General features: G+C 51.1%; 9 protein-coding genes across 9 annotated transcripts; 4 read left to right on the top strand and 5 right to left on the bottom strand.

The window, feature by feature from the left end:
• Nucleotides 1–219: 219 nt before the first annotated feature.
• Nucleotides 220–1,500, bottom strand: P170DRAFT_351608 (NAD(P)-dependent alcohol dehydrogenase; the record flags this gene model as incomplete). The annotated part of the gene is made up of 3 exons (XM_024843879.1): nt 220–495; nt 596–1,131; nt 1,239–1,500. The coding sequence occupies 3 exons, from the start codon at nt 1,498–1,500 to the stop codon at nt 220–222; spliced, it is 1,074 nt and encodes a 357-aa protein (XP_024707299.1).
• Nucleotides 1,501–2,064: 564 nt separating this feature from the next.
• P170DRAFT_377423 (SDR family NAD(P)-dependent oxidoreductase) lies at nt 2,065–2,880 on the bottom strand (the record flags this gene model as incomplete). Its single annotated transcript, XM_024845399.1, has 2 exons — nt 2,065–2,739; nt 2,788–2,880. The coding sequence occupies 2 exons, from the start codon at nt 2,878–2,880 to the stop codon at nt 2,065–2,067; spliced, it is 768 nt and encodes a 255-aa protein (XP_024707298.1).
• Nucleotides 2,881–3,717: 837 nt separating this feature from the next.
• On the top strand, nt 3,718–5,742 carry P170DRAFT_462085 (sugar porter family MFS transporter; the record flags this gene model as incomplete). Its single annotated transcript, XM_024852079.1, has 8 exons — nt 3,718–3,780; nt 3,842–3,893; nt 3,949–4,204; nt 4,265–4,513; nt 4,566–4,807; nt 4,865–5,252; nt 5,319–5,449; nt 5,502–5,742. The coding sequence occupies 8 exons, from the start codon at nt 3,718–3,720 to the stop codon at nt 5,705–5,707; spliced, it is 1,587 nt and encodes a 528-aa protein (XP_024707297.1). The 3' UTR covers nt 5,708–5,742.
• P170DRAFT_401797 (putative C6 transcription factor) lies at nt 5,513–8,173 on the bottom strand (the record flags this gene model as incomplete). The annotated part of the gene is made up of 4 exons (XM_024846389.1): nt 5,513–6,215; nt 6,301–7,374; nt 7,422–7,945; nt 8,001–8,173. The coding sequence occupies 4 exons, from the start codon at nt 8,171–8,173 to the stop codon at nt 5,965–5,967; spliced, it is 2,022 nt and encodes a 673-aa protein (XP_024707296.1). The 3' UTR covers nt 5,513–5,964.
• A 251-nt stretch (nt 8,174–8,424) lies between these two features.
• Nucleotides 8,425–9,436, bottom strand: P170DRAFT_471908 (PQ-loop repeat-containing protein; the record flags this gene model as incomplete). Its single annotated transcript, XM_024852882.1, has 5 exons — nt 8,425–8,678; nt 8,732–9,005; nt 9,057–9,260; nt 9,316–9,333; nt 9,392–9,436. 5 exons carry the CDS (start codon nt 9,434–9,436, stop codon nt 8,425–8,427), a joined length of 795 nt encoding a protein of 264 aa, XP_024707295.1.
• Nucleotides 9,437–9,667: 231 nt separating this feature from the next.
• On the top strand, nt 9,668–11,638 carry P170DRAFT_506899 (uncharacterized protein). Its single transcript, XM_024854421.1, has 3 exons — nt 9,668–10,667; nt 10,740–11,054; nt 11,117–11,638. The coding sequence occupies exons 1-3, from the start codon at nt 9,824–9,826 to the stop codon at nt 11,551–11,553; spliced, it is 1,596 nt and encodes a 531-aa protein (XP_024707294.1). The 5' UTR covers nt 9,668–9,823; the 3' UTR covers nt 11,554–11,638.
• Nucleotides 11,639–11,859: 221 nt separating this feature from the next.
• Nucleotides 11,860–13,064, top strand: P170DRAFT_433888 (short chain dehydrogenase). The gene has a single exon (XM_024848600.1). The coding sequence runs from the start codon at nt 12,052–12,054 to the stop codon at nt 12,964–12,966; it is 915 nt and encodes a 304-aa protein (XP_024707293.1). The 5' UTR covers nt 11,860–12,051; the 3' UTR covers nt 12,967–13,064.
• A 32-nt stretch (nt 13,065–13,096) lies between these two features.
• On the bottom strand, nt 13,097–14,265 carry P170DRAFT_433887 (NAD(P)-binding protein). The gene has a single exon (XM_024848599.1). It carries the CDS (start codon nt 14,241–14,243, stop codon nt 13,167–13,169), a length of 1,077 nt encoding a protein of 358 aa, XP_024707292.1. The 5' UTR covers nt 14,244–14,265; the 3' UTR covers nt 13,097–13,166.
• Nucleotides 14,266–14,899: 634 nt separating this feature from the next.
• On the top strand, nt 14,900–15,814 carry P170DRAFT_352882 (uncharacterized protein; the record flags this gene model as incomplete). Its single annotated transcript, XM_024843944.1, has 2 exons — nt 14,900–15,005; nt 15,117–15,814. The coding sequence occupies 2 exons, from the start codon at nt 14,900–14,902 to the stop codon at nt 15,812–15,814; spliced, it is 804 nt and encodes a 267-aa protein (XP_024707291.1).
• Nucleotides 15,815–16,337: the final 523 nt, after the last annotated feature.

Raw genomic sequence — 16,337 nt, 5'->3', positions numbered from 1 at the left:
CAGTCATCAAGACATCCAACACTTTTTATCTCTGGCATACAAAATAATCCAATGAGCACGATATCTAAATATCTACCATCTAAGTGATTCTGGAAAACTACGTATACTCCAGTCAGAAATAAGGTATTGTCCAACCATTATGACCGAGACAACCCTAAGAGAACACCAATACCCAGACCTTATAAATTTTATCTATCCTCTATCTGACATACCATAAATCTAATTATCAACAACCTGCACCTTGATCGCCTTAGCCGCCGGACTACTCGCCGTTTCAAATGCCTTGATTCCCTCCTCCAGCGTAAACCGATGAGACACCAACGGTTTCACATCAATCACACCCGCCGCCACCAGACCAATCGCCTTCGGATAGATATCATGGTACCGGTACTGGAACCTCAAATCGATCTCCTTCGCCGACATATGCATGAACGGAATATTCTGGAAATCCTTCCCGACTCCGATCACAAACACCATGCCCCCGAAGCGAGTTGCCTAGACCCATACCATATTAGCACACTTCCATACCCAACGTCTTTCAACACCATCATTCTTCCGGAACAAGCAACCGCACACTTCAGAAAGATCCACTCACATATATCCCCGCCTGCACACTACTCTCCACCCCCGTACACTCCATCACCAACTTCGCCTCCGCCCCCAACACCCCCACAATCCTCTCCCCGACCTCCTGCGCCGTCTCCCCCATCACTTCCACCTTCACCGTGCGCACCCGCGGCACCAGCTCCTGTGCCTTACGCAGCCGATTCTCATCCACATCCGTAATCACAATCGGCTCCGCGCCCGCCGCGTTCGCCGCCAGCAGCGTCACCAGACCAATCGGCCCGGCGCCGCAGATAACGACGGGGTCGCCGAGACGGAGACCGGAGCGGTCGACGCCAGCGAGGGCGACGGTGAGGGGTTCGAGCAGCGCGCCTTCTTCGAAGGTTAGGTGGGAGGGCAGTTTGTGGAGCCACGCGGAGGGGTGTGCGTGGTAGCGACGCAGTGTGCCGTGGTGGGGTGGTGTTGAGAAGAAGACAACGTCGGGACAGGCATTGTATTGGCCCGTTCGGCACGGCGTGCAGGTTGGTTTGGAGCAGGGGATGCCGCATTCGAGGGCGACTTTGTCGCCTATTCATGTTCATGGCAGTTAGTGCGTGTTGGTGAGGGGAAGATAGTCTTGGGCCTGGACCTAGAACTGGACTCGGAGAAGGGGGAAGGACAGGGAAGATACATACCAGGCTTGAAGTCCGTGACGTCCTCGCCGACACGAACGACCACCCCGGCGCTCTCGTGGCCCAGTCCGTTGTCCCCCGTCACGACCATCGGCCCGATGTGTCCGTGTTTCCAGAAGTGGACGTCAGAGCCGCAGATGCCTGTGGCGCGGACGTGGATGAGACATTCGTGGGGTTTGATGGAGGGGATGTCAGATTCCACGAGCCGGAGGTCATTTTGGGGGCTCGTGTGGATGGCGAGGTTTTTGGGGTTGAGGGTATTCATTTTCAGTGGTTTAGATTGAGTATTAGAGGGGTGACTTGTGCTGAGGTAGGATGGAGGGATGAGATGAGAAAGTAGAGGATGGGATTGAGGCACAGGTTTATAGCTCTCGGTATGTACAGTGATTGCATGGACTTCGAGCTCCGAAGTTAGGGCTGGAATCGTCATCGGGAACCCGTCGGAGGTAGCGCCGAGAGGTGGTCCGCTCGGGGATGCCGTTCGGAGGTCTGCATCGGAGTTCTGCAGCACGGCCATTGCCGAGAAAACAGACCTTTCCTTAGTCTTGGACGAGTCTGGGCTGTGGTATGCGCACTAAGTGGGCCAGAGAAAATTCAAACCTAGTGAGTCAAATGGCTACCTAGACAGACTCTGTAGGATAGTCATCTCGTGGTGAGTAGGCAATGCTACTTGGACTTCAGATGTCTATTGCTAGAAAGGACAAACGGCCAATAGAACTAAATAGACAGTCACGCTATTCAAGGACCAGGTTATGTAGAAACTATATAGCTGTAATGAAACTTCTATCTAAATTTAACCGGTATAAACAATGCGTAAAAGTAACACCCATCAGGTATACACCATCCCCCCATTCGCACAAATAACATCCCCCGTAACCCATCTCGACCTCTCCTCCGCCAAAAACGTAACAATATCCGCGATATCCTCGACCGTCCCGCACCTCTGACCCGCAGGCACCTTCTTATTCTGCTCCTCCATGCGCGCCAGATGAACCGGCCCGGCAGCCTGATACATATCCGTATCCACCGGGCCCGGATTCACCGCATTCACAGTGACACCGTATTTATGACCCAGCTCGGTGGCCCAGACACGGGTAAGACCCTCGACGGCAGCTTTAGAGGCCGCGTAGACCGACTGCGTGGGGTAGCCGCCGCGAGCAGAGATCGAGGAGAGATTGATGATTCGGCCACTACGCGGCAGATATGGCAGGATGGCCTGGGTCATGAAGATCACGGCTCGCACGTTGGTGTCCATTAGCGTGGTGTAGCTGTCGAGGGTGATGTCTTCGAGGGGCCGGTTGTCGCCGGCGCCGGCGTTGTTGACGAGGATGTGGATGTGGTCGGTTTGGAATGCTGATAGGGTGCTTTGGATGATGGTTTTTGGGGACGTCGGGTCGGTCATGTCGGCTTGGATGGCGATGGCTTGGGTGTTGTTGTTGCGGAGTTCTTCGACGAGAGCCTCTGCGGCGACTTTGGAGGATAGGGAGACATAGTTGATGGCCACCTGTTTGGATTAGGTATTTGGTAGGTAGAGAGGGATGATATGCTATACCTTTGCTCCCTGTTTGCTGAGACTGCGGGCGATTCCTGCTCCAATGCCTCGGGCACCACCAGTGACGATGGCGACTTTACCTTGTAGCGACATTGCGATAGTTTGAGGTGTAGAATTGTATTTTGCCAGATGCATGAGCTTCGGATGAAGCTACTTTAATTCCCTAGCAAAGAATCTGCCACTAATTCGAAATCATTCTGCATGTTGACGCAATAAGCTCGGGCTGTGGCCGTCGGGGCTATCTCCGGGGCCGAGAACAGCGCGTGGGCCGAATGGTGGTGGGTGTTAGAGCCTTTTTCCAGCCTGGAATCTAGATTCACGTCAACAGATATTACAAAATTTAGAACACCGAATATCTGGACCAATGTTGAATATGACCCATGCCCCTGTCGTTGCCAAGCAGCAAACAGGCTAATTAGGGCACGCCGACGGTCGGGGATGATCCGAGACTCTCGGCGGATGCGCCGTGATTGGACGAGCGTCCGGTCTGGGGAAAAATGGAGTCGTATTTCTTGGCCTGCGATCCCCGGATTGTCAGCCATCAGCAATCAGACCGGAGAAATGACGCACTCCACCCCCACTGGCATCCCGATCCAGGGTGGATTGGGTGTTGAAATCAGACAATCAGGCCGAGCCCGCCAATGGTGGAAAAGACCGAGGGTGAAACTCGTCGAAACGGCACGGCCGGACTGAATCCCAATCGCATGACTTGAAGCCGATCGACGGGATGTTAATGTTCCCCCACGGTTTTGTTCCCCCGCATTCCGGATTCGTCTAGTGGAGGATGTAACCCGTCAGGCTGCCGTCGTTGCTCTTTCCGGAGAGAATAGTTGCGCGAGGATATAAAGGCCGGATAGGGCCGGTACTACTCCGCAATTTCTCCACAGACTGTTGAACATCGCTCCGCTGTTCTGGTTGTTAGTTTACATGATGGTATCCGCAAAGAAGCCGTACTTTGGCCTCACCGGGGGGTGGCTTACCTTTTGGTTGACGGTGAGTTGACCGCATCCTCTATCGTCTCGGATCCTTTCTAACATGATCGGGATGATTTCAGGTAGCATGTGGTACCGATATGACCTTGTTCGGATACGATCAGGGTGTCTTCAGTATGTCGCTCGTTTCCTGCGTCTCCCCTTTCTCGATCTAATAATCTATTCTCAGGCGGCGTTGTGGTGACACAAGACTTTCTCGAACTTCATGATCTTGTCGGTCCCACCAAAACGAAGACGCTATCAACGGTCACCGCCATTTATGATGTTGGTTGCTTTCTTGGAGCAATTCTTGCATTCAGTTTCGGAGACCGACTAGGCCGAAAGAAGTCCATTCTTTGGGGCACGGCAATAATGGCAATCGGGACCATCCTCCAGGCGTCCTCGTACAGTTTAGCCCAAATGTTTGTGGGCCGAGTGGTTCTAGGGTGAGTAACTTATGGGCTGGGGCTGTTCCTAGAAATCCGGCACGATGCTAAGATGCGCAGAATTGGCAATGGGATCAACACAGCGACGGCACCCATTTGGCAAACGGAAACAGCCCAGGCCAAATGGAAAGGTAAATTGGTCATTTTCGAACTCGGACTCAATGTCGGCGGATACTGCATCGTCAACTGGATTAATTACGGTCTTTCCTTCCATGAAGGAGCTATCGCGTGGCGGTTGCCAATTGCTCTGCAATTTTTCTTCATATTTGTGCTGTTTCTCACGATCCCCTGGCTTCCTGAGTCTCCTAGGTATGCATGTCTCTGTGCTGTCCGCGATTGCAACAATTCTGACAAATCTCAGATGGCTTATCTCGCATGGCCACAAAGACGAGGCTATTCAGGTTATCGCTTGCATCGAGGCGAAGTCTGTTGACGATCCGTATGTTACAACTCAGCATGATGAGATCAAGTTCAGTATCCAGTATGAGCGAGAACGGGCTATTCGATGGCGGGACCTTCTGCGCGGAGCCAAGTCAGACGGCACCAAGACCCTCCGAAGATTACTTCTGGGCGCTGGGACACAGGCCATGCAGCAGTTCCAAGGTTTGTTTTGAGATCATATCTTCCTGTGGCTAATTACCATCAGCTAATCTCCTGTAGGAATCAACATCATGAGTTATTATCTCCCCCTAGTGCTCATAAACTCCGTCGGACTGTCAAATAGTATGTCGCGACTCCTGACAGCCTGCAACGCGACATCCTACTTTTTCTTCTCGTGCATGGCAGTCACCATGGTGGAACGATTCGGCCGAAGAGGGCTGATGATGCTCTCTGGCTTCGGCCAGTTTGTTTCATTCCTGATCATTACTATTCTCCTCAGCCTTGCCGAGAAGAATCGAGTGTACGCCACCGCATCAGTTGCCTTTTTCTTCTTGTATCATGTGGCATTTGGAATCGGCATGCTGGGTGTGCCCTGGCTGTACCCGACTGAAATCAACTCCCTATCCATGAGAACCAAGGGCGCGGCAGTCTCGACGGCGACGAACTGGTAAGCTCTAGATTAATTTACTGTTGAAATTATGTGTCAATCGTGAACTAATAAATGATGATCAAGGATAACCAACTTCGCCATCGTCGAAATCACACCCATCGGGATTCAAAATATCGGATGGAAATTTTGGATCGTGTGGACTGTTATGAATGCCGTCTTCCTGCCGACAATTTACTTTTTGTATCCTGAGACAGGTTTGTTCAATTACCATCTTCATGGGCTACCGTCTTACTGACTGCGGCATAGCAAACCGGACGCTGGAAGACGTTGATGCCTATTATCGTTCTAATCCGCCCCTGATCGTGGTCGGTGACCCGGATGCCACTTCAACAAAGCGTCCTCTCAGGTTCATCGAACACGAAGACGAAGAGGTTCAGCGCAACGCGAAGCAATCCCAGTATGGGGGCACTTTGAAGACTGGAGACTCGCCTAGCGTGGAGCATGTAGATTAGACGTAGACCCAAAGTAATGGTGGCACATTTTGATTATGGGGGCGGAGTTCATAGTCTGCTTGATTCAGTAGATCGAGATCTTTTTCTTTCAATATATTCCGTTATCAACTTGTCCGAGGATTTTCCGTCTAACGCGCTGTGATATTTGAGCTTGGGTCTAGAGAAACGCAGCTGGAAAATGTCGTGTGAAAGACTAGAACTTCAATTCCTTGAATAGCATGGGTCCTCAGCGTAAATAGCCTATATCGATCAGTCAGTCAAAGGGGCATCCACGGAGGTCCTGTATAATCTTCCGATCCTTCAAAGATGTTCTGGATCATGAAGCCACCCGCCGCATCTAGGAGCTCCGCATTGGATGAACCCTGTGGATACCATGTTAGACTATCTTCTAATCCCATTGACAAGGGGTTGTATATTGCGTTTGTCGGTGGCGCCGAGGCTGGCGCTAACGTGAGAGACCTCAAGCTTTCTTCCGATCCTTCGCCCATGGGTTGTTCGTAGCCTTGCTCTGGTCAGGGTTAGTAACTTGGTTCGATTGATACTAAGAATAGAAGAAGAACAAGGGGAAAGAAACCAAGGATTGGCTTGCTTACCCAGGAGCTTTTGTAGGATATTTTGAGCACGAAGCGCCATGTCGTGCGAGCCTCCAAGGCTCCCCAGACAGCTAACAGCCTGCTGTAAATGGCTCTTCCAGCTTGGGGCTAGCGGGTGCGAGGGACAGTATATGTAGCACGTTGCCTGGACAAAGCTTGCTGTGATCAACCAGTATGTGGCGTACCAGGCTATCCCCCTATTTCTTTTTTCGGTAGAGTTGAAGAATCCACAAATGGAGAGAACGCATTCGTCTGCGGCATCCAGACACGACTTGATCGGCCCTGTACTTGTGTTGATATCCGACCTTGTGGCTACAGCCTCGAATAAGAATGGACGATTCAGGACAATACGCAGATGGAACGCTCTCCACAAGAGCACTCTTTTTGCCAAGTCGAGATGCGGTTTCAAGGACACATCTGGATCAAGGTATGGTGGTAAATCCCTCCACCAATGCGCGATGCTCTGGTCGAGATTCATGGCCTTCTCGTATGTCGGCCGGTAGTGCGTTAGAAGCTCTACCTGGACGGCGTTGGCGATCTTGGCAAGTTTGACTTGAGCGATCAGAGAAGAAGTAATCGTCGCGTCTGATCTCGAGTCTGGCAATTCGTCCATATCCACGGCAAGGTCATGATCATCCAAATTCGCTGGCAGTCTGATGTTCACGCCAACTAAAGACACGGCCGGTCTTCCCAGTGTCAACTGTGCTCCGGAAACAAAAACGAACAGCGTCCACCACACCCGTCGCCGAATCTCCATCGTAAACGGTGACGTACTTGGCATGGCAAACTCTCGATGCAGCCCTATAGCGAGGGCCATGCTAAAGCCGATGCCAATCAGTATAAACCCCGCGTTTGGTTTGTTGCGCTTTTGGAGGTAATTAGCCAACAGAGTAATGGCTTGTACATAGCTCAATGACCCCTTTTCGAGGACGTCCATGGTCAAATGGCGACGCGCCTCTTGGTAGAATGGAATGTCACATTTCGTCGCATTCGAGTCACCTGCAAAAGCGCCGATCGCAAGGACGGCATTATATAACAAGGGCCAAGACCCATCCCTTGGCTTTGCAAGAGCACCTAGTAATGTCAGGACAATTTTCTATAGACAGCTTCAAATAACTTACCCGATACTCGAGCACGGAATGTGCCTTCATGAAGAATGGGGTAAGCCGGGTGATACAGGGAAAAGTACTCATCAATGTACCCATGGACTGCTTCCGTCGGCTGAGATGCAGCCGGCAGAGCGTCCTCATCTAGGGACGAAGGGGTATTGATACTATTTAATGGCAGGTAGAGTGGAAGTGACTGCAGAAACTTCAAGGCAGCAATACCGGACTGAGGTCCGGTATATCCTGCTTTGTGCGGATCGACGGTCAGAAATCCCATGCCGTCAATTGAATTATCGAAGTCTTGCGACTCGTCGAACTCGTAGTCTTCCGCATTGCTGTGCTCTGTTATGGCTGTCGAGGTCTGTTCAGTAGGATGCTCTACTTCATTACTCAATTTGCGCTTCCTTTTTGTGCTTGTAGCTATGCCGTGTGGGCTTTCCCGCGTGTTGCGCACGGCTTCTTGCAAGTCAACCGAGGGAAGATATACTTTCCAAGCGTTCTCGATGTCCTTTCGGATGCGCTCAGATTCCTGAAGACGTCTTGATAGCTCTCGTTAGTTCGAATACGAATTTAGCTAGGTGTCTAAAGACCAACCTCTGAAGCGACCAAAGCCTTTGGGATGGAGAGGTGTACTGGCATGCTTTGGCGTCTCGGAGGCAATTGGAGCAATTCTCATCACCGGAACAGCGGACTTTGCGTCGCTTGCACTCGTCGCAAGCGAAAGTCTTCCGGAGCACCTGCGATGCCCCGTGATCCAATTCGCTCATGATTGCAACAGACCCATGAGGATGAGGTCAATTGCCGGGCCGAGTAGAGCTGTTGGCTGTTGAAGAGTTGGTTGGCAGTCGACGGTGGCGGGGGGAGAAGTGGGGCGGTCGGACGCTCTCCGGCGGCCGGTCAGTGGTCACGTTTAAAACTTATGCATTTGGTGTAAGTAGTAGACAACTTGCTAAATATTCTAGCATTAAGCCTTTCTTGCATGAAATTAAAACTACAATTAAACCCCAAAAAGACCACCTTAAGGGTCGGATGCATGGGTTCGCGGTCTCCTACCAACGACCTCCGACCCCGAAACAGTTCGGAATACCGAAGTCGAGGATGGCATCTCATGTAGAGACACAGGTTCCTGCTCCTGTTCATGGTGCTTCTTCCTTCGGCTCTGAATCCAAGGCCGAAGGTTAAAGACCCCTCCACATATGAAAATGCCGATCCACAGTGCTAGCTCGGTGCCATAGATAACCATCCCGAGAACATCGATGGTTGGTTCGAATACTTGGTTTGGATAATTAGTAGATGCATTCCTCTCAGCGACATGAGATACTCACAAACAGACACCAGAGAAAACAAGTCCCCAGCAGCATCAATGCCCACAAACAAAAAACTGATCCCTCGCACAGTCCTGTGAACATAGATGTCCCAGTAATGTGTAAGAACACCGGCAGCCAGCAGGCAGGCGCTAAGCACAGCCATTAAAGTCATTGGCCAACTGAGGTCACGATTTAGTGCCGCTTTGAGGGCAAACACCAATCCTACTTCAATGCCTCCCAGCCCTGCGAGAAGGGGAACAACGGCGGCGATGCATTTTGGGATGGTATATTTCTAAACATTGTGAGTCATTTCATTTGAGCAGCCAATACATGGTGTCCCCACCTTCCCATAGTACAGACACTGGGCCCATGTGAGCAGACTGAGAGCTGTCAGGATTTGAGGCTGTATGCGAAGTGCCACGTTGAAATTCTCAACGATGTTGTACACTCCAAGAGGCACACCGGCTGCCGCCCACAGCAGCATCATTGAGGGCTGCAGACCCTCTGTATCATGTCGCCTGTAGTTGATGATAATTTGCGGGAGTAGCTGATGAATGTCAGCCTTTACCCAAATATCAGAAGAACTAGGCAATCTAGCATACCTGAATAGACCAGCACACCTACGTAGATAATGTCAGCTAACTGAATTGTCACTGTATTGGTGGGGTGTGTACTGACAGCACCGATAGTCCCGAGGACATTTGCTGCCACGGGTACATCCATCTTGCAGTGAGCAACGGTTGACGCAGTACTCCTTCATTGCACTCCGGACTGGTTTATCATTGCGCTGCGGTGTCGATTACGCGAATGTGGAGCAAATTTCCTTGAATTCTAGTTGGCTCTGGTCTGGCCCCAGTAACTCTTGGCAGTCTAGCCGTCTTAGGGTGTTTCCTGCCAAACAACCCCTTGACTCTCTTGGTACTTGCTTGAATATTGGCAAAGTGCTTCGGAGTTGGCATCTCATAGAAACCCATATTGTTTCTACCCTTCTGCCAGGGCCGATAGAGCTTCACTCTCGATCCCGCTTCGGCAACAGCCCATCTTGGTCTCCCACGACGCGTCCAGGACGTCTTTCGCCAGATCGCCCTAGCGGCCTAGCCGTTCAACGCGATGGAGAGACTGCCTGCCGAGATAATCGACAAAGTCGCCTCGTATCTCTACGAACACTCATCTCTGCATCCTCGTGAGATCGAGGAGGTTCATCGCTGTTCTCCCTGGTCGCAATTCGAAGAGAATCTGCTTGACTGGGGCGGTCAAAATCTAGCCCCGTATACTGTCATCTCGCGCCAATGGCAGGCAGCCGTGGAGAAGCTGATATGGGAGAAAGTTGTTCTTCTAGATGAAGAGGGTTTGCAGAGCCTAGAGCAGTATACTTCGGGTAATTTGTATCGCTGCATGAGACGCATGCATATCCGGCATATGATAGTGGACGCTTCGATTGGCATTCCGAGGACCAACCCCCCAAGCAGCCAAGTTCCCAAGTCAATTGCGAATGATTTCCCCACTGTACATAACCACAAATACCGCAATTTGATCGTCCGCCTCTTCGGTCTCTTGCATTCGTGGACTTCTGGTCCGTATGTAACCCCGGGCATCGACTTGTGGCTTGGGGGAGGTGGCCCATATACTAAGGAAGGGGTTCTAAAGGTGATAGACGGGCAGGTCCTAAAATCTCTGTCCGTTGATGAGTTATATGAACAGAATCAAATGTCCCATCTGTTTCATCTCACGAGCGAGGATGTGTCGGATATCCCAAACGTATCCTGCGTCAAGAGTTTCAACGTTCGGGAGATAGCAAACACCCCAGTCGCTTTTCGCAGAAAGTTCAGTCATGTTCGTCCGTCGGCGTACTTTCAGACTCTATCTTGCCTGTCGGGCGTCAAACGGGCCTGGGGTAGAGAAACATACGTTATCCCGCCGGACGCGATACGAGCTCTCCAAGAGCATAGACAAGGTGTGAATACTCATCGAATAATATTGAAAGTTTTCTTCGCATGACCAGAATGACTCACCTGTTATAATCTAGAGCTTGCGGATCATCTGCCGCTCGTACCGTCTTCGGTCGAAACATTCAAATATACGCTCTATCACCGCCGGGAGATGTCATACGAGTATTGGGGCGACGCAGCGAATTATCTATCCCCCAGCGGACGCGATGAACTATCCATTGCATTTGGCACGCTCGGCACGCGCCTTCGGACGCTGACGCTGGACGGTGTCAGAATCAGTCCTCAATTTTTCTATTCTCCCTCGAGAAGTAATGGTGAGAGTATGAAGGTCATGCACTGGCCCCATCTCGAAGTCCTTCAGATCCTCGACATGCCGCCATATACAGCAGATGGTACGTTGGCACGTTTCAAATCCATGCAGGTAGCTTAGACTGCAGTCACTGACGAGACGCAGGAAAATGGATTATCGACGAGGACGCTGAAAAAGAAAACAACGCGAGATATAGAAGGAGCTTGTGCGGCCCACGAGACATGTGGACGGCTCATGAGTATGGAAAACGTGGGTTGATGAAAAACCACCAACTCGACAAACTCTACCAAGCTATGGGGCGAGCTGCTCGGCAGATGCCTCGTTTGCGACTGTTATCCTTTACGTTTCGTGGGGAAATGTGTAAAGATTTTTCAGATGTCAATTTCGATACCAGCGAGTCCCTTCATCTGTCACGGGACCGAGAGTCTTCGGCAGGAACCCGGCTGGAAATTAATACTGTGTGGAAGTATCAGCTCGGGAATGATGTGATATCTGCTTGGGGGTTGGAACGAGAGCCGATCGAGAAAACCGCCCATGGATGGGTGATCATGTCTCATAAATGGCCTCTGTTGAATGGGTAGAATTGATAGATATTCAAGGACGTGTACAGAGTATGGATAGCCATGATGGCTGGTTAGGTGTCTAGGATTTAGCTCCTAGGCATAGGTAATGGCAGAAATTAATGCAAATAACTACCTTACACAGTGCGGCGTAGGCGTCCATGGATATAGCCGGATGACCGAATTCCAACAAATCATGAATAACCCGGATCATTAGATCGGGTGGCGAGTGGCGACCGAGATATCGACTAGATAATAGTGGATATAGTGGAGCCATGCAGCTGGATGACCGATTTCAACCAATCAGCAAGGATTTTAGGCAATAAAGTCAAGCACTCTTGTATTGACAGGTACAATTTCTATTCAAGGGTTTTGCCAAATGGTGACTCTTAAAAGGGCTCTTCGCCAGATCTGTGCTTTCAATTTTCAGTACCCAGCCCTCTATTATTTTGCTACTACCTAGTTCGACCAGCCTACGCTCCCACAACAACCCCAGCGCAGTGCCCACTGAACCCGACCATGCCTACATTCCGCAGTCAGGATATCCCCAATCTCCACGGCCAGGTCATCATAGTCACCGGAGGCAACGTAGGCCTCGGTTATGAAACCATCCGCCAGCTCAGCGAGCATGACCCGGCCTGTATCTACCTGGCTGCTCGATCGCAAGTCAAGGCCGAACGAGCCATTGCAGACCTCAAGCAGAGCAACCCCAATTTCACCAACATCCGTTTCCTACAACTCGATCTCGCATCGTTTGCCAGCGTCAAATCCGCAGCCACAGAATTCCTCAGCCAACAGTCCCGCTTGGACATCCTCGTCAACAACGCCGGCATCATGATGACCCCCGAAGGTCTCACCACCGACGGGTACGAAATCCAGTTCGGAACTAATGTCCTCGGCCCAGCACTATTCACGCAGCTCCTCCTCCCGGTTCTGCGCCAGACCGCAAAACTAAATCCCCAGGCCCGCATGGTCATGCTCTCTTCTGCCGCTCACACCCGCGCCCCCAGCGATGTGTACAAGTTCGACGAGCTGCGCACGACCGCCCCCGACCGACATACCACGGAGCGATACACGACGTCCAAGCTGGCCAATCTCCACTATGCGAAGGCGTTGGCGGAGAGAGAATCGGAATGCAAGATCATTCCGGTCCACCCCGGTATGGTAGCGACGAATCTCCACCATGCCTCCACGGGTACTTTCCTCAAGCCGTTCCTGAATGTCGCTGTCTGTCTGGCTGCCACGCCTGTCGAAAAGGGCGCCCTTTCGCAGATCTTCGCGGCCGTGAGCCCCGACGCGGAACATGGAAAATACTATGGGCCTATTGGCAAGGTGGAATCGGGCTCGAAACTCGCTCAGAATCATGCTCTTCAGGAGGAATTGTTCAGCTGGGTTCAGGGCGAGTTGGCGGGACATGTCGAGGCGGTTTTGTAGAGGAGGTATGTTTTTGTTTGTGTGTAGTTAGTCACGTTGCTTTTATTTGGTAGTGTATCTTTGCATAATTCTCTAATCTGCTTCCTCGATCACAAGGATAGAAGTTCTAATAACAATTTTTATATATCTCTATCTATCCTAGAGCTAAAGGAATTGCCATTCAGGCGTCTAACAATACCAAAATCTTGCATTCTGTGCATCTAAAAGTCAAACTTCTGCTGTACCAACTCCTCACTCAAAGCCCAAAGCCTTTCCGCAAACACCGCGCTCTTAGCAAATGCTGCAACTTTTTCATCATCTACCTTGCAGTCCGCAAGGTAGACCCCCTTAGCCTCAACATCCGAGATATCCACAGGCGGTAATCCATGATCAACCGCAGCAAGAACGGATGAGTTCGCCCCTTGATCCGGGGTTTTCGGAGCAGAGTCAAAGCCCAGCTCGGAGGCTCTCTTAAGGGCCTGTTCGATTTCGCTCGGGGTAGCATGTCGACTGATATTCGTGTCAACGGCGCCAGGGTGCACCGCAAACGACGAGATCCCGTACTTGGCCTGCAGCTTCTGGCTCAGGGAAACCGAGAACAGCACGTTCGCTGTTTTGGATTGCGCGTAGGAGAAGAAGCCGTAGTATGTGTCTTCGGAATGGCTACTGCCGGTGAAGAACTCGGTCTTTTGCAGATCGGGGCGCTCGTCTTCGGGTAGCTCGGTTGGGAGTTTGCGGAAGTTGATGTCGGAGAATCGGACGGGGGAGAATTGGTGTCCATACGAAGACACGTTCACGATTCTTGTCGGGTGGGAAGAGGTCTGGGAGGCCTTGATCATCTTGGGCAGGATCAGGTTGGTGAAGAGGAAATGGCCGATGTGGTTCGTGGCAAAGGTTGTTTCAATGCTATCCTCGGAAAGGGTCAATGTAGGAATGGCCATCACTCCGGCGTTGTTGACAAGGATGTCAATGGTAGGGATAGTGCCATCGTCACTGATCTTGGTTGCAGCAGCCCGGACGGAAGTTTGGGATGCAAGATCCATGATCAAAGCGTGATACTTGACATTTGGGTGGCTTGCTTTCAGAGACTCGATCGACGCCTGGACTTTCTCGACCGACCGGCCCGTCACGATGAGGCTTGCCGGGGACTGGGATGCGAAGGCAGTGGCAGTGGCAAGCCCTAAGCTGTTCGGGGACACACCGGTGACGATGATGTTCTTGCCGTTGACAGCATCGGGAAATGCTGCCGTGATTTCAACAGCGGAAGTCAGGGGCCCAAAGCCGGGAGTAGCTGCCATGTTGTTGAGGTCTGGTTTAGGGTCTTTGAGGGTGAATTGAAATGAGAATTGACAGAACTAAGGCCTTTTTATATTAGGGAAATGAACAGACTCTGCGACCTCCGTTATACCTTCCTACCTACTTCCATCTACCTGGATATCTTTATTGTTGCTCAGTTGCCGGTGATTGGCTAAAATCTGTCATCCAGCTGCATCCATGGATCTAATGATTGGCTCCAATGGATGCCGGTGATCCGGCGCTTTCCATGCAAAAGATTCAGTATGATCACGGACAGGCTCTAGGTCAGCCCATTCCATCCCCGTCAGCTTTTCGGAGTTTAATTTGCAATCCCCGTTCCTAAACGTGTAGCAATCTCTGGCTTCAAGGATCAATACAAGTGGAGCACTTCCCAGTAATTGCAATACCCCGTTCTGCCCCAAGCCCACGCTACTGCTTATATAATGAAGCTTTTGCCACGGCCCGATCGGTAACGAGTGGAAAGATGGCGTAATTTTGAGCGGAACCTCAGTCTTTTCTGCCCCCTTTTCACTTACAATCCTACCTAATATTCTTTGCCATCTTATGCATATGATTGCCATCCACTCAGATGAGCAGCATGGATAGCCCCTCTACAACTCCATCTAGCGTGCCACAGTCACCACTCATGCTCCATCCCATGTCCTCGCAAGAGCGGATCCACCGGCTCGACGAGGACTGGACGGGGGTCACAGATCCTGCGCTACGCAAGAAGCTGCAGAATAGAGTCAATCAACGTGTTTTGCGTAGGTACCTCAAATGCACCTTTGCTCTTTAACAACGCATTCTGCCCTGTAAACTATAACCTTCGTGGTTGTCTCTGCAATCCACTGCGACAACAACTAATCCCTTAATAGGCGCGCGAAAACACGGTAACCGGCAAAAGGCCCTTATCCTGCGGTCCAAGAATGACAAGGCAGGTCGGCGCCGTTACGCACTGATTCTTCCACGACCAGATCAAACCAAAGGGCCACAGCAGCTATCTCTTTCTCAACCAGCATCGCTCCTAGAGGCTGTGGCGATGATGACGCGCTTCAACGCAACGGCCTACGAGCGATACTATGCCGCAGATCCATGTCTGGACCATTTGCTCACCCTAACCAAATTCAACGTTCTTCGCGCGTTCGTGGATAACATGGCATCTCTGGGATTAAGCATTCAGGAAATGGGAGATGACGACATCTCCCCATTCAATACGCCGAACAACCACGATGACATTATCCCCACTAGTCTCTCTCCCACCGCTACTCAACGCTCGATCCCTCACCATCCCTGGCTAGACTGTTTCCCGTTCCCCGGGATGCGGGATAATCTCGTGCATGCCGCCGAGTCATTTAACGATTGCGAGCTCTGTACTGATATAATGGATCCGTCGAATGGCGACGTGGGAATGATGGTGTGGGGCGATCCTTGGCTGCCGCAGAATTGGGAAGTCTCGGAGCTGTTTGTGCAGAAGTGGTCCTGGGTTATTGAGGGGTTTCCGGAGGTCCTCGTGCACAGTAACTACTGGAGGGATAGACGAGGGTTACAGAAACTGAAAGTGAGGCCTAGGTGACGGTATTTTGCAGACTTACTTTTCAAGGCTGAAAAACGTGGCCTGAATGCTCTGCGAATTGCTCTATCCCAGATGCTTGAGTGTGATTGGAGAAGGGGCGTCATTCAGGCGCATTAGTGCCGAAGTAGGATATGGGTCGAGGCCTCCACTTATCCACTACCTCGACACGGAGAACTATGTACTAAGAAGGGGCAGCATCTATAACTACCGGGAGAGTGGACGAGAAGCTAAATCGTGCAGAGCGCACATCTCGGTGCTTTAACATTACTAATTATGTTACCTTCAATGCCTGTGGATAATAAATTTCCACTGAACGATAAGACGGGCGGGATAGATACCAAACAATTCACTTCGGACGGAAGAGTGCGGAAAAGGTCAAGTGAACTTGATGGAGCCGAATATATCCAGATTCAATTGATGGGACTGAGGATGTTTGAGTCGAACACATAAATATCCCAATAATGCACGGATATCTCCAGGAATTGGCAACCAGAGATATCCCTTGCATGCTTCTTGCCGCTAG

This window comes from Aspergillus steynii, assembly GCF_002849105.1.
Source record: "Aspergillus steynii IBT 23096 chromosome Unknown P170scaffold_2, whole genome shotgun sequence".
Lineage (NCBI taxonomy): Eukaryota > Fungi > Ascomycota > Eurotiomycetes > Eurotiales > Aspergillaceae > Aspergillus > Aspergillus steynii.
Note: the sequence above shows the minus strand (reverse complement) of the source record. Positions and strands in the feature narration are given on the sequence as shown.